Genomic DNA, 13,444 nt, shown 5'->3' with positions numbered 1-13,444 from the left:
ACTCAAAACACAGATTTAATAACAGAGAAAAATCTGGGAGCCGTAGAAAGAAATACTGTTGAAAATGGCATTGCAAATCAGATATGAATTTGCAATACAAAATGTCAATAACAATGTCCATTACAGTTTTGGATTGCATAAGCACTGGACATATCATCACAGAGGAGGGAGATGACATTTTTTTTTAATATGGCTCTGGAAATACATTGCATATTGCATTCAATTCTGTGCATCTCATTACCAGAAAGATATTGACAAAATAAGGGAACTCAGAGAAGAGGAACAAAACCTGAAAAGGCTGGATGGATTGACTTATAAGGAAAGATTAAACGAGTTGAATATGTATTAGTGTGACTAAAAGATATAAAAGAGGACAAGGCACACAATTGTCTACAAATATCTAGTTACATTTTTAAAAAAGTGTCTTCATGCTTTCTCCCTTGTTGCCTCTCACATTTGGGAGGTGCTCCCCATAAATGTCCATAAAGCTGCCTCATTATCCATGTTCAAAACCCTCCTCTCTGCCATGACGCCTACAAAAAACTTGACAACAATTGGGATGCTGGTAAGTGGAGATCACTTCCTATTATGTTGACCAATATTGTCTAATTGTTTCCTTGTACTCCCCTATTTGTCTGTATCCATCTGTTGTCTCTTATCTTACACTAAGGATATGTCTACACCACAGTGGCACAGCTAAGGCACACCTTTCTGGTTGCTACATATGCGCTGAATCTGCTTTTCCATCCCGCTCCAAGCCTCTGTTTCTGAGTTCTTCTCCTCATAAATAGTTAGTATTGATCTCTGCTGTTGCTCATGAATTACTCAAGCAGCAGCAAGCTGAACTTGATCTAATTCTTGTAATATTTTTGTATTGTTCATGTGTTTCTGAAGACCAGTAATAAAAACTGACGTGACTGTTCACTTTTCACTCTGCTTTAAAGCTTGAAAAAGCTCTGAGCAGCAGCTGCAGCAGAGATTCTGGAGCTCTCTTCTTGCACACTTGGACAGCACTGGTTTATAATCACTTCATGTTCAGGTGGTTTTCCTTGCAACTTAAAAGGCTAGCAACTTAAACCAAAAATTAACACAAAAATTAAAGCTTGGATGTGGCAGAAGTTGCCTGGGAAAATTTCCTATTCACCATAGACAAGTGGATTTTTCAAGCCCTGAAAGAAGTACAAGCCATTTTCCTCTTCTCTGAAAACAATCATTTCCCTTTGGTTTGCATTTTTTGAAAGGGAAAAAAAGCTAAATATTTCATTGAATAACTACTGCACACTATCAACTGTTCTCAAATGAGCTAGAAGAGAATAAAAATTGATTTTTTCCTTGATAGATTGAGGATAATTAGAGGCCACATAGGCCACTGGACAGGTCACAAGACTGAAAAGTCTGGAGTTCTGGATTCTCTTCCTAGCTTTGCCATTCAGTAGCTACAAGACCCTTGCCTTAACTTTTGTATCACCATTTTACAGATGGGAAATTAAGGTATAATTACACTCACCCTCTTTTATAAAGCACTTCAGGACCTACAGATGAAGACACTATACAAGTACTAAGTATTGTTACTACAAAGCAATCACCACACAATGAACGATTTTCTTAAGTTAAAAAAATAATGTTGATCTTAGAATAATTAATGACATTCATCAACTCTTACAAATTTTGCATCTATTATATTTTGTTCCCTCCCTGTCCTCAAAATAGAGGAATTATACTGTGCTCATCTTGGGACACGATGGCATAGCATCTTGATGTTACTTGAGATATCAAGTTAATGGAGATTATGTGATTCTGATCTCCTGGATAAACTAAAGAAATCACAGCAGTCACCTTTGTTGGAAATGTAGGATGTCCCCAGACCTGATATAACAGGAAGATGTTGGAAGTAAAACACTATGTTAGATGCTGCTTTGGAAAAAGAACAATCAAACGTGCAAAAACTCTGTACTTTATGCCCTGATACAGAGATACTTAAATTAATCTTTTGGCTAGTCTAGCAACATTTTTAATTTTGTAGTCATGTGGCCCATTACTTTTTATAAATTATATTTATATAATAGGATAACTGTATGTGTAAAAGGTTAATTTGGTGCATTTGCACACACAATCCTGGTAATTGCATTTTACATGCCTACATTATCAGAATCAGGCCCACAATGCCTGTTTATATGCTATTATGTGCACCACTATTCACTTTAGACTGTTGCAGTGTTTCACTTACTATGTCCTGAGGATTTTTCAGGCACTGTCAAATTTTGAAGTCTAAAAAACTGATCTAGTTTGACAATAATCTTGAAGAGTTTTCTTATTCTTTGTCACAATGAATAAATAGTCTATCAATTGAGTGACAACATAGTTAATAATAAAGTAATGAAACACTCATGTTCTTTTAGCAAAATAGCAACATACATACTTTTAATTTGAAGTGGTCCAGCATTCAAATCAATCCTACTTATATTTATACTTCAAATACACTGCACTGACTGAAACCATGCCAACGCTTTCAAGTGACACTAATGGATGTTGTTCAGATAGAGAAAGTCCATTAGTGGAGCTGGACCCACTGAGATTATTCACTGATGGATCTTTTATTTTGAGAAAATGCCCATTTCATGTGAACTGCTGGTCTCAAAGTACAGCAATGGTTTAAATTAGGTGCTTATCAAAATACTCATTGTTTCACTCATAGCTTTTCAATATGACAGCATTAAAACTGAGTAGCTGTTTTAACTGCAGTGAAATTGTCTGCATGGTGAACTGCTCTTTCCATCGGACTAGAAAAGAAAAAGCAGCAGCAAAAGAAAGAAAATGAATATATTGAAATAAAAATATAAATATTTTATACTATTAATTTACCTCAAATTTCAAGTGCCTTTAAAAAAGGCAAAACAGCATGGCAAAACCAACAGAAATTTCTCTAGTCAGAGTCATTTCAGTGTAACCCATGATCATTTGTGGCATATGAATAATTTATGGATTTTAACAAACAACAGAATTTACAGAACTATAGGTATGTTTAATCCTGATGCTTTAATATTTTTAATGGCATGAGCATCAAGTGACTAGTATTTATTAGTGTTAAACATTTTTATGCTTTCAAATTGCTTTTAAACAAATGAAATTATTTTGGGATTTATTTTAATTGAAGATTCAATTGGACTATACATTTCTATTCAGTTTCTATAGCAACATTAGTTTCAAACCAAAGGAACTGTTTCAGTATTACTCATTATTACTAAAATTCAATTTCATGTCTCCATTGAAACTAAACAACATTAAAAAGGCCTTGGGAAGAATCCATCTGGCACAACTAATTAGTTTGAAAATGGCTTTTTAAAATCCAGCTAATTTAAATTTGATTCATGGCAAAGCTTTAGAATCAGTAATTGTGCCACTGAAGTAAACAATGGCCTAAAGATACGCAACTATTTTCCTGTGAATTGAACAACTTCTTACTAAAGGAAAGATGTCGAGTCAGTAATAAACTAACTTTTAAGAAGTGAGACAACAACCAACAGTTGCTGTCAAAATAATAAGACCAGATGGAGGTACACCTTCTAAAGGCTCATATTTTAAATTGCATCAAATAATATTTTGTTAACCTTCCGATTCTAGCACTCCACTAGTAAATGTTAAAAGAACATGACTAGACAGTACCACAATTAAGACAATTATTTATTTAGAAAAAAAAAACTGTTTGGGCAAGGAAAAAATAAGGAGTCTATTTCTGTGTGATTTTTTTCATCATAACGTACAACGATTTCTCAGTCTCTCACAATTAAGCATACTATTTCTCATAATCATACATATCTGTTTCACTCTATTCTTCCTGCCTCATCTGATTGTTTTATTGACGCTCTGTCTTCAATCCATACTTGACCATAATGAAACCTTTTCTCATTATATACTGTGATTTGCACACTATTCATTCACGTGTTTTAATAAACATTAGTATGGATGCATTATTAAATGCATCAATGATCCACCCACCTGAGAGGGAACTGAATCACACACAACAAGAATGCCAGGATATTTGATTCTAATCTCTCATAGTAAACTTGAAGCGACAAGGTGGGTGAGGTAAACCATTTCTGTTGGTGAGAGACAAGCTTTTGAGCTACACCGAGCTCTTCTTCAGGTCTCCACGTGTACCTCAAAAGTTTGTCTCTATTATCCTGGGACCAACGTGGATACAACAACACTGCAAACAATAGTAAGCTTGGACATTAAGTCAGAGGAAAATAATAAAAAATAAAACAACCAAACAACGGGTTCCATTCAGCAAAAATTCAGAAGGTAAAAGGAGAATTGATGGATTTCTGATTCAATTACCCCAATTCCAATTAAGAAACACAAATCATACATTTCAGATGACGTGGGGATACCACACAGGGGATCAAAGGCTTTAATACTAAGTTTACTGATGTGGTATCCCATCTCCTAGAACTGGAAGGGACCTTGAAAGGTCATCAAGTCCAGCACCCTGCCTTCACTAGCAGGACCAAGTACTGATTTTGCCCCAGATCCCTAAGTGGCCCCCCTCAAGGATTGAACTCACAACCCTGGGTTTAGTAGGCCAATGCTCAAACCACTGAGCTATCCCTTCCCCCCTGCCTAGGTTCAGTTCCCAAGAGCCTAGACCAGCAGAGGCCATATCATGAGAGGTGGAGAGAAGTACCTCACGTAATTCTAGGAACTCCCATGAGCAAAGAGCAGCAGTGCTAACTGGCCACAGACAGATATGCCTCTTAGGTCCTTACACTTCTCTGATAGTAGAGTTACCATAAAATTATACCCTTGAGGGAGGTAAGGAGAAAAATTAACAAAAGATGTTGGTGAGGGAATGAAATTTAAGAATGTCAGAGAATCAGACTTGCTCCAAATAAATCCCCAAACCCTCACTTAATTGCTGGCTATACTTTTGCATTTGGCTACTCATGACTCTACCTAAGAACATATGTTCCTTGTTCCTATGTTGCTATATAGAAGGTGGCGGAGTACATTTCCCAGACCAGAACAAGGGCTCTGCGTAAGCTCGAAAGCTTGTCTCTCTCACCAACAGAAGTTGGGCCAATAAAAGATACTACCTCACCCATGCTATTTCTCTAAATAGTCACAGGCATTTTTGAAGATTTTACCCATTACTTTTTTTTCTGATTAAATGGAACACTACCAAGATAGAAAGCAGTACTGAATGTCACAGTATATAAATAGCTCTGATAATAACAATGGCTCTTAGGGGGTGGGGGTGGGATAGCAACATTTACCTCAGGAAGGCAGATACTCTATATTTTCCTTGCTACAGAAAAATCAATGAATGGATGATGCTACAAATAAGGACATACCATGGTGAAATTGTGAGCCACTTTGTGCAAGTCAGTGCAACCCTGTGCATCAGCAAAAGAGCGGATTCCAAGGCAGTTGGATGGGTGAAGTTGTTTCATTAAGAACTTACAGCACGCTTCCACAACCTGAGAGAGCTGGAGAAGGCAAGCTGTAGATAACAGGCACTCAATATTATCTTCTTTTAATTCAAGGCGACCTAACAATATTAAAAGAAGGGTGCTCATTATTTATGAAAGAATATTGACTGTAATTCCAACAAGAGATTTTTCTGAACACACACAAAAAAGTTTTTTTGACAGACTAAGTAAGAGAAAGAGAGAGAAATGTGGTTGTAATGGTAGTTCTGTTTCCCCTGCTTTTATCTTTTGTCAACCTCCTCCCAAAAAATCATAAACAACATAGAATTATTTTCAGAACATGCTACAGAACTAAGACAATAACATTCCTACAAAACAGCCCAAAAATTAAAAATTAGTAGCTTGCATAATATAGTGCAAAAGAATTATGAAAAAAAATTCTTTTTTCGCCCATCAGGATGCATCTGAAATATTTTTAAATTTGTCAACTAACTAGACATCAACTAACAACTAACTAGATCCCACTGAGTTGCTCTAGATAATGGCAGTAATAGTAGTTTTAATAAATAAGCAGTTCAATTGTATGGTGCAGCATTTCTACCAAATATCTGAAATCTAATAATGGAATACGATGTTCACTTAGGGACAGAACATCAGAGAAACATTACCACCCTTTTCTTCATTCTTCTTACCTGTATATGCATATTGAACCAAAGCCCACAGTGCATTTGGCTCTACACCTTCCATCTTGATTTCTTCCTGTCTTGCTTCTCTTACATCATTAGTAAACATGGCTGCAAAGTAGTCCGAAACAGAGGAGAGAACTAATCTGAGACCATATTGGAGAAAGGGGAGAGAGAGGCAAAAAAAGATCTTAGTGAAGCTGACGTTTGTTAATAAATGCTTCATTATTTTGCCCTTTGAAGGTGCATTGTACTGAGGAAAGCATTTTAAACTTGACAAACTGCTTCATGCCCCAGTTCCTTCCTATGAATAATGAAGTGCTGTTACTGAAAGTACATTTTCTGCTGATGTAAATTATTTACCCTTTTAGTGCTCAATGACTTTTTATAATCGCCATATAAAAATAATACATAAAGAAGCAAATACATAGCATTAGATACTGTATGAAAAATACCCGGAAAAAACAATCAATTATTAATTTTAAAATGGTAAAGGAATTACTTCTTAGTAATTTTAAAAAATACTTTAAAATATTTTATGTTCCTCATAGGCTAATTGATACAAACATCAATGACAGAACCTGCCTACTGAGTAGAACTGGAGATCATACAAATCTGAAAATTCCATATGTGAGTATAGTAAGTCAGTCACAGGAATATGGTAATAGTAGAGTTACCTTTTTTGTGCAAGCACTTAACACATTACTTTTGTCAACTGTTTGGGATGAGTGCATGTCTAGGTTAATGCTCAGCGAAGAGTTATTTGCATCAGAGAGAGATCAAAACACTTAATACATATTATAATAGTAATACATTTTCAGGAATTAAGGTAGCTGAAGATATGATTAAATAGAGTGGAAAAGCAAGGGGAATGCTTGGTAGTATTTCTTACAGATATTTGGATTAACTGGATGCATTTTACAGGTGAACTACATAAAATTGTCTTAGTTTATCAATTGCAAAGTTATAGATTGCTGACGGTGTTGCAGCCATTACTTTTCATTAAATTGTGTCTGCATATCTTCCATCTGTTATCCATTGCATCATCTTTGTCCAGGGCTGCATCACGTAAATACCTTTTGCCAGCCTTTTGGAGGCAATGGAGATGGGTGAGAATGTGTAGAACTTGAATTAAACACAATTTGACCATGAGGAAAATGGTTTAAAAGCATTTTAAACATTTCAAAGGACATTATAACAGTATTCTGTAATACAAAATTCCTTTTATGGCCCATTCTTGATAAACTACGTTATTCAGTCCCAGAGGATAATTAGAATAATTCGTTAGGATAGCTATCCATGTGGCAGTTCTGGGTGTTTTAGCTTTTCATTTAAATAAAATCTCAGCTTCAAATACTGCCTCTCAGAATAGGGTTCTGTACAGCATGACTGGTATGAGATAAATTCATCTTGTCATTGAGGGAGATTTGTCAGATTGATTTGATATTCTCCTGTTCAGTCAAAGGCTTAGTTGTCCTGGGACCACGTAGTCATGGTTAAGTTTAGAAAGTGAATGGTTCTTTGGATGGACTAGATTTGAATGAGTTAATAAAACAAATTTTAAAATAACTTGCAATTCATTATATTCTTCCATTAAAATTCAGAACCAGACATGTAAACTAAATATCTCACGTTAAAAATATTTAACACTGACAGTATTGTAATAATATTTAGGGCTCTAAGGGGAAAATAGTGTTTGCTGCAACAGTAGCCTAAGCTAAGACCCAGTCTACACACAGATCACTGGTCTAACTATTTCAGTAAGGGGTGTGATTTTTTCAATGTGGTTATATCTGTATAAGTCCTAGAGTAGAGACAATTATACTACTGAAAAGATGCCTTATGACTGTACAGTTTATTCCCCTTCTGTCCAAGTTATACTGGTATAAACACATTTAAGCTAATATAACTTCAGCCACTCTAGGGGTAGTTATACCACTTAAACTATACAATATAATTAAATCGGCACAACTCTTGTGTAAACACTGCCTTAGGCTTGGTCTACACTCAAAATGTAAACCAGCATAGCTATGTTGGCCAGAGGTGTGAAAAAACCACACACCTGCCTAACATAACTATACCGACAAAAACCCTAGTATAAATGCAGCTATACTAACCAAAGAGTTCCTCTGTCGGCATAGCTAATGTCATTCTGGGAGGTGATGCTCATACACTGGCAGAAAAACTCCTTCTGACGGGATAAGCTGCATCTAAGGCAGGGGGCTATGCGCACATCGACCCTATAGCATAGGCATAGCCTTAAGTCTTCCTTTTGTGTTCTTATTCCTGGAACTCTATCCGTGACACTCAGCTCCACTTCCCCCCCTCCACCTTTCTCACTACAGTTGTAGTGAGAAATCTTGTCTATATTGGGAAAAAGCATAATTTTAGGAAATTTGTTTTAACGAATATAATATTAGTTAAACATATATATAATTATATATAATTGTATAATATATAATGTATAATTATATATAATCATATAATGTTATAATAGAATATTAAACACATATGACACACATCAAGTTCATAATCAGAATTCATAAGTTTTACATAGTTTAAGAAATCTGCCTGTCACAACAACTTAGCACCTAAGATAAACAAGGACAGGTCATGTTTAAAAGACACGGTAAACAGTCCCAGTCCACACTAAGTGCCAAGTCATGATGAACATTGTGTTAGTTAAAACAGGTTAGTTTTTGGACTTCTCTTTAAGAACAGGTTAGTTCAACAAAGTTAAGCTCCAGCCATGCCAGTATAGAGGAACTTGGACATAACATATCCGCTTTCCCCATCCTTTCCAGAAGCTATCTGTGCTCTGGTTTTCAGACACATCTCCACCATCACAGTTCAGATGATATCAGGAACACAAGACTTTTAATAGAACACAAATTTTTGGACTTTTATTTAAGAACAATTTCAGAGTAACTGATTGGCTTTTGACATTTTTTCTTAAGTTCTGCATTGGAAGTAGCTTTTAATTTTTGAATCTATGATTAAGTAGTTTACTTGGATTCTGTAGTATTTTAAGCAGAATTGGTGGCTTATTCTTGTCTGTTCCCAGGGCCGGCGCAACCCATTAGGCGACCTACAATTTGGTGGGCGGTGACAGCGATGGTATTTCAGCGGCGGGACCTTCCGCCGCCTCTGTGAGGGTCGGCATTTTGGGGCAGGACCTTCCACCACCTAGGGCGGCAGAAAAGCTGGCGGTGCTTCTGTCTGTTCCTTATGCGTGTGCACAAGTGCAGAACCCTCCAGGGTGGATTTGATTTAAATCACTAGTCAGGAAGACTCAATTTAATCATAGATTTCTACATAAAAGTGCATTCTTTTTGGTTGTTATAGCCTTAATACATATTCTTCACAACTCAGAGACAGATGTAGGTTTCATTTTTAGAAGGTACACGCTATACATTTTTAAGTGATTTATTTTGAAAACTTTTCAGATTAGTTTTACAGCTAAATCAGAAAATGAATGATTTTTTGGTTATTTGATTTTTTGGTTATTTCATTTACCAAAGGTAATTGAAGCAGATATTTATGAAGTCATTGGGAGGTGAACTATTCCAGTTCAACAGGTTAATCATTAATATTTGGAGGATTTTCTTGCCATGCAGTATTAGGAGGAGAACATCACCAGACGGACATTTAAATGGTTTTATTTAACTAAAACAATGTTATGTAGTCTGGATTTTTTTCTTCAACAGCAAACATATAATTTTTAAAAAAAACAAGCATATGAATTTTTGAATTTAAACATTCAAGTTTTTTAAAATCAGGTTTGTTTTTGTTCAAATTGTTTTTAACTAAAATAGTTAAATGAAATTTAAAAAAGTTAAATCGACTATGTCAGCCAGGTCAACACGAGAAACTTAAAATACTGGCTTCTGCAGCTAACTCTGTCGTCTTCACCTTCATTTTCCTGTTTGTTCATAATCTGGAAAAGAAAAACAAGCTTTCCTGCTTTTTCAGGTCCCAAACGATTTCTCAATTTGGAATGAATTAGTCCAAAGGAAGAAAATATTCTTTCTACACCGGAAGAAGAAGCTACTGCTGTTAAAAGTGAAATTATCACTTCAAGAGTCTCTGAATCCAAGTGCTTAAGTGACTTCCACCAATTCACTGGTGTGACTTTCTTTAAAACATCATCAGAAAACATACCGTATATACTCGTTCATAAGCCGAATTTTTGTAGTAAAAAAGGGAAGCACCAGAGAAGGGGGCTGGCTTATGAACGGGCATAGAGAGGGAGAGGTGGGACACAGCCCCTCCCCCCCAACAGAGTGAGCAAGGAGAGGCAGCACAGCCAGCAGAGCCAGAAGGGAAGAGGCGGGGCCAGAGTCTCTCTGCTTCTGGCCACGCTGCTCTCCCCCCAGCCTCCAAAGCAGCTGTAGCTCTGGGGTGGCAGGCTGCAGCCGTGCCGCTCGGCCTCACCCCCCAGAGCAGGCTGTGGCTGCGCCGCCCAGCCCGCTGGAGCACACTGCGGCTGTGCCGCCTGGCCCAGCCTGCTGGAACATGCTGCGGCCGCGCCACGCTGCCCGGCCTGCTGGAGCAGCTCCAGCGAGGCCAGAGACATCCTCCCTTGGCCCTCCCCAGATAAGGTGGGAAGGGATGGGATGGGGAGAGTGTGGGGGTCCCGGGCTAGGGGTGAGGTATGTGGGGGGTGGTCACAGGGGTTACTCACCTGACTCCCAGCTTCTCCCTCCAAAAAAATTTCCCCACCAGTTGCTGTCCCGGCCCATCAGGGTAAGCAGCTGACGCGCCAGGACACTTTGTTTACTTAGGTTTACCTCTGTGCCTGCGGATGCTTGAGGTAAAAAAACCACCTCGGCCCACCAGCGGCTTATCCTGATGGCCTGGGAGCCAAAGTTTGCTGACCCCTGAATTATAGGGTCGGCTTATGAACGGGTCATAAAAATTTTCCATTTTTACTTATCCATCTTGGGGGGGGTTGACTTATAAATGAACTGGCTTATGATCAAGTATATACAGTATATTTCTTGAATGGTTCTTATTTCAAACTGGGTCTCTTTTACCGCCTGCTGCCATTATAGGTTTTCCCTTCTAGTGAGAGAATGGTATGGTAGATCTCAAATCAATGAAGGCTACACTCAAAAAGACCTCAAGACTTCTGGAATGTGCTGCTCAAACAGTTTCATTTTTGTTTCTACTGCCTGTCCCTCCCTTCTCACATTTATCTCCAGGCTTCTTCTCCTTGTCCAGATCTATTCTGCCCCCAACAATCTTCTATTCATTGAACTTTTTGAAACTTTGCACTTTTAGAGAGAGGTAAGAGATTGACTCTGTGTACACAAATTTATAGAGAGACAATAAGGTTGAGGACTGTTATTTCTCACCTCTATATATTATGTATTTATTTAATTAAAAACGTTTTTGCTGTTAACAAGCATATTATCTCTGGAGACACAAATCCACAGTTTGAGAACTGCAAAACTAAGCATCTCTGATGGTATCTTCTAGACTGAGCACTGAATCCCATTGGGTAGATAGAAAGATTAACCAAAATAATCTATACAGAAGCCCCTGGAACTCCAAAAAAATTGGGTTCCTAATCCATGAACTACTGGAACTCATTTACAAAACTTTTCTTAAAGATTACATGAATATATTGTCTCATACTATAGAATTAGAATTTATAATCCCTATTCCATGATGAGATATCTTTGAGCTATAATGTATCTTAATTAAAACTATCTTTAGATAGAATTTTTTTTTTATTTTTGAGGAAAAACCCTATTTAAATAAAGAAATCCAATTTTTTTTTAAATCATTGATTTTTATCCACCCTGAACACTTAATTCCAACACAGGAGTGCTTTCCATTCTCCTTATGGCTTGTTACAAACATAATGCCAAAGTGTTAATTTTCATTTGAGACATCTTTTTGTCACTCAAAGTATTACAATAAAATAATCCCCCACATTGTATTGATGCACACTGATCTCAACTGCATACAGGCAATTCTGATGGAAATATAACTTGGAAAAACTGAGGATGTTCTACAAATAGATGAGAAGCACATACCAGACCAATTGATCTATGGTGAACTGTCCAATAGAAAACTGACAGAACTTGGAAAGAAACTGTTTTTAAAAATGCACAGCTATAAACTGATTTTCAGGTTAATATTGAAATTGAGCCTTGGGAAACTAACTGCCAATAAACAATATAGCTTGGAATGACATATTTGAAAATTAGTGGTATGACTGTGAAACAAAGTGCCAACTATGTCTCCAACAGCAATGTTTGGTTAAAGCACATCATCCAGAAAGACATCAAAGGATAGAGAATCCATCTCCTTTTGCTCCTTTGGTTAATTGTCCTAACTTTTAAAAAATTGTGCCTAATTTGTCATTTGAATTTGTCTGGCTTCAGCTTCTAGCCACTGGTTCTTGCTATGCCTTTCTCCACTAGATTTAAGAACCCTTTAGTAAAAAAACAGTTACTCACCCTCTCGTAACTGTTGTTCTTCGAGATGTGTTGCTCATGTCCATTCCAAGCAGGTGTGTGCGCACTGCATGCACGCCAGCTGGAAGATTTTCCCTTAGCAGCGTCTGTAAGGTCAGCCTGGGCACTCCCTGGCGTGGTGCTTCCATGGCCTCCAATATAGGAGCCTGCCGACCCTCCACCTCCTCAGTTCCTTCTTGCCGGCACTCTGACAGAGGGGTAGTAGGGTGGGTACTGGAATGGACATGAACAACACATCTAGAAGAACAGTTACGAGAAGGTGAGTAACCGTTTTTTCTTTTTCGAGTGATTGTTCATGTCCATTTCAAGCAGGTGACTCCCAAGCCGGAGTTCAGGTGGTGGGGTTGGAGTCCACTACAGATTGAAGCACTGCACGACCGAAAACTGTGTCGTCTCTGGCCTGATGCGTGATGGCGTAGTGCAATGTGAACGTATGAATTGAGGACCATGTGGCCGCCCTGCATATCTCCAGGGTCGGAATCTGAGCCAGGAACACCGCAGAAGAGGCCTGCGCCCTGGTGGAGTGGACTGTAATCGGCGGGGCAGGCACCTTCGCCCAATCGTAGCACTCACAGATGCAGGACATGATCCATGAGGAGATATGCTGTGAAGAGAAAGGGAGTCCCTTCATCCTGTGGGCCACAGCCACAAAGAGTTGGACTGATTTCCTGAACGGCTTGGTTCTTTCGATATAGAACACCAGGGCCCTGTGAACGTCCAGGGAGTGCAGTCTACACTCCCTGCTGGAAGAGTGTGGCTTAGGATAAAACACAGGGAGAAAAACGTGGTCCCATGTGGAATTGGGAGACCACCTTAAGAAGGAACGCCGGGTGTGGCCTGAGTT

At 38.0% G+C, this 13,444-nt stretch overlaps 1 protein-coding gene across 6 annotated transcripts in view; it reads right to left on the bottom strand.

Annotated features, from left to right (window-relative positions):
• Window positions 1-13,444, bottom strand: part of KLHL5 (kelch like family member 5) — a 102,167-nt gene that overhangs the window by 42,012 nt on the left and 46,711 nt on the right. For all 6 annotated transcript variants that reach the window (XM_054030426.1, XM_054030427.1, XM_054030425.1 and 3 more), the window contains 2 exons: window positions 6,122-6,258; window positions 5,352-5,548 (listed from right to left, as the gene is read on the bottom strand). In XM_054030426.1, coding sequence (XP_053886401.1) covers window positions 5,352-5,548; window positions 6,122-6,258 — 334 coding nt within the window. The remainder of the gene's footprint in view (window positions 1-5,351; window positions 5,549-6,121; window positions 6,259-13,444) is intronic.

This window comes from Malaclemys terrapin, chromosome 5 (genome assembly GCF_027887155.1).
Source record: "Malaclemys terrapin pileata isolate rMalTer1 chromosome 5, rMalTer1.hap1, whole genome shotgun sequence".
In the NCBI taxonomy this organism is placed as follows: Eukaryota; Metazoa; Chordata; order Testudines; family Emydidae; genus Malaclemys; species Malaclemys terrapin.
The sequence above is the reverse complement of the archived record's forward strand: the minus strand, read 5'-3'. Positions and strand labels throughout refer to the sequence as shown.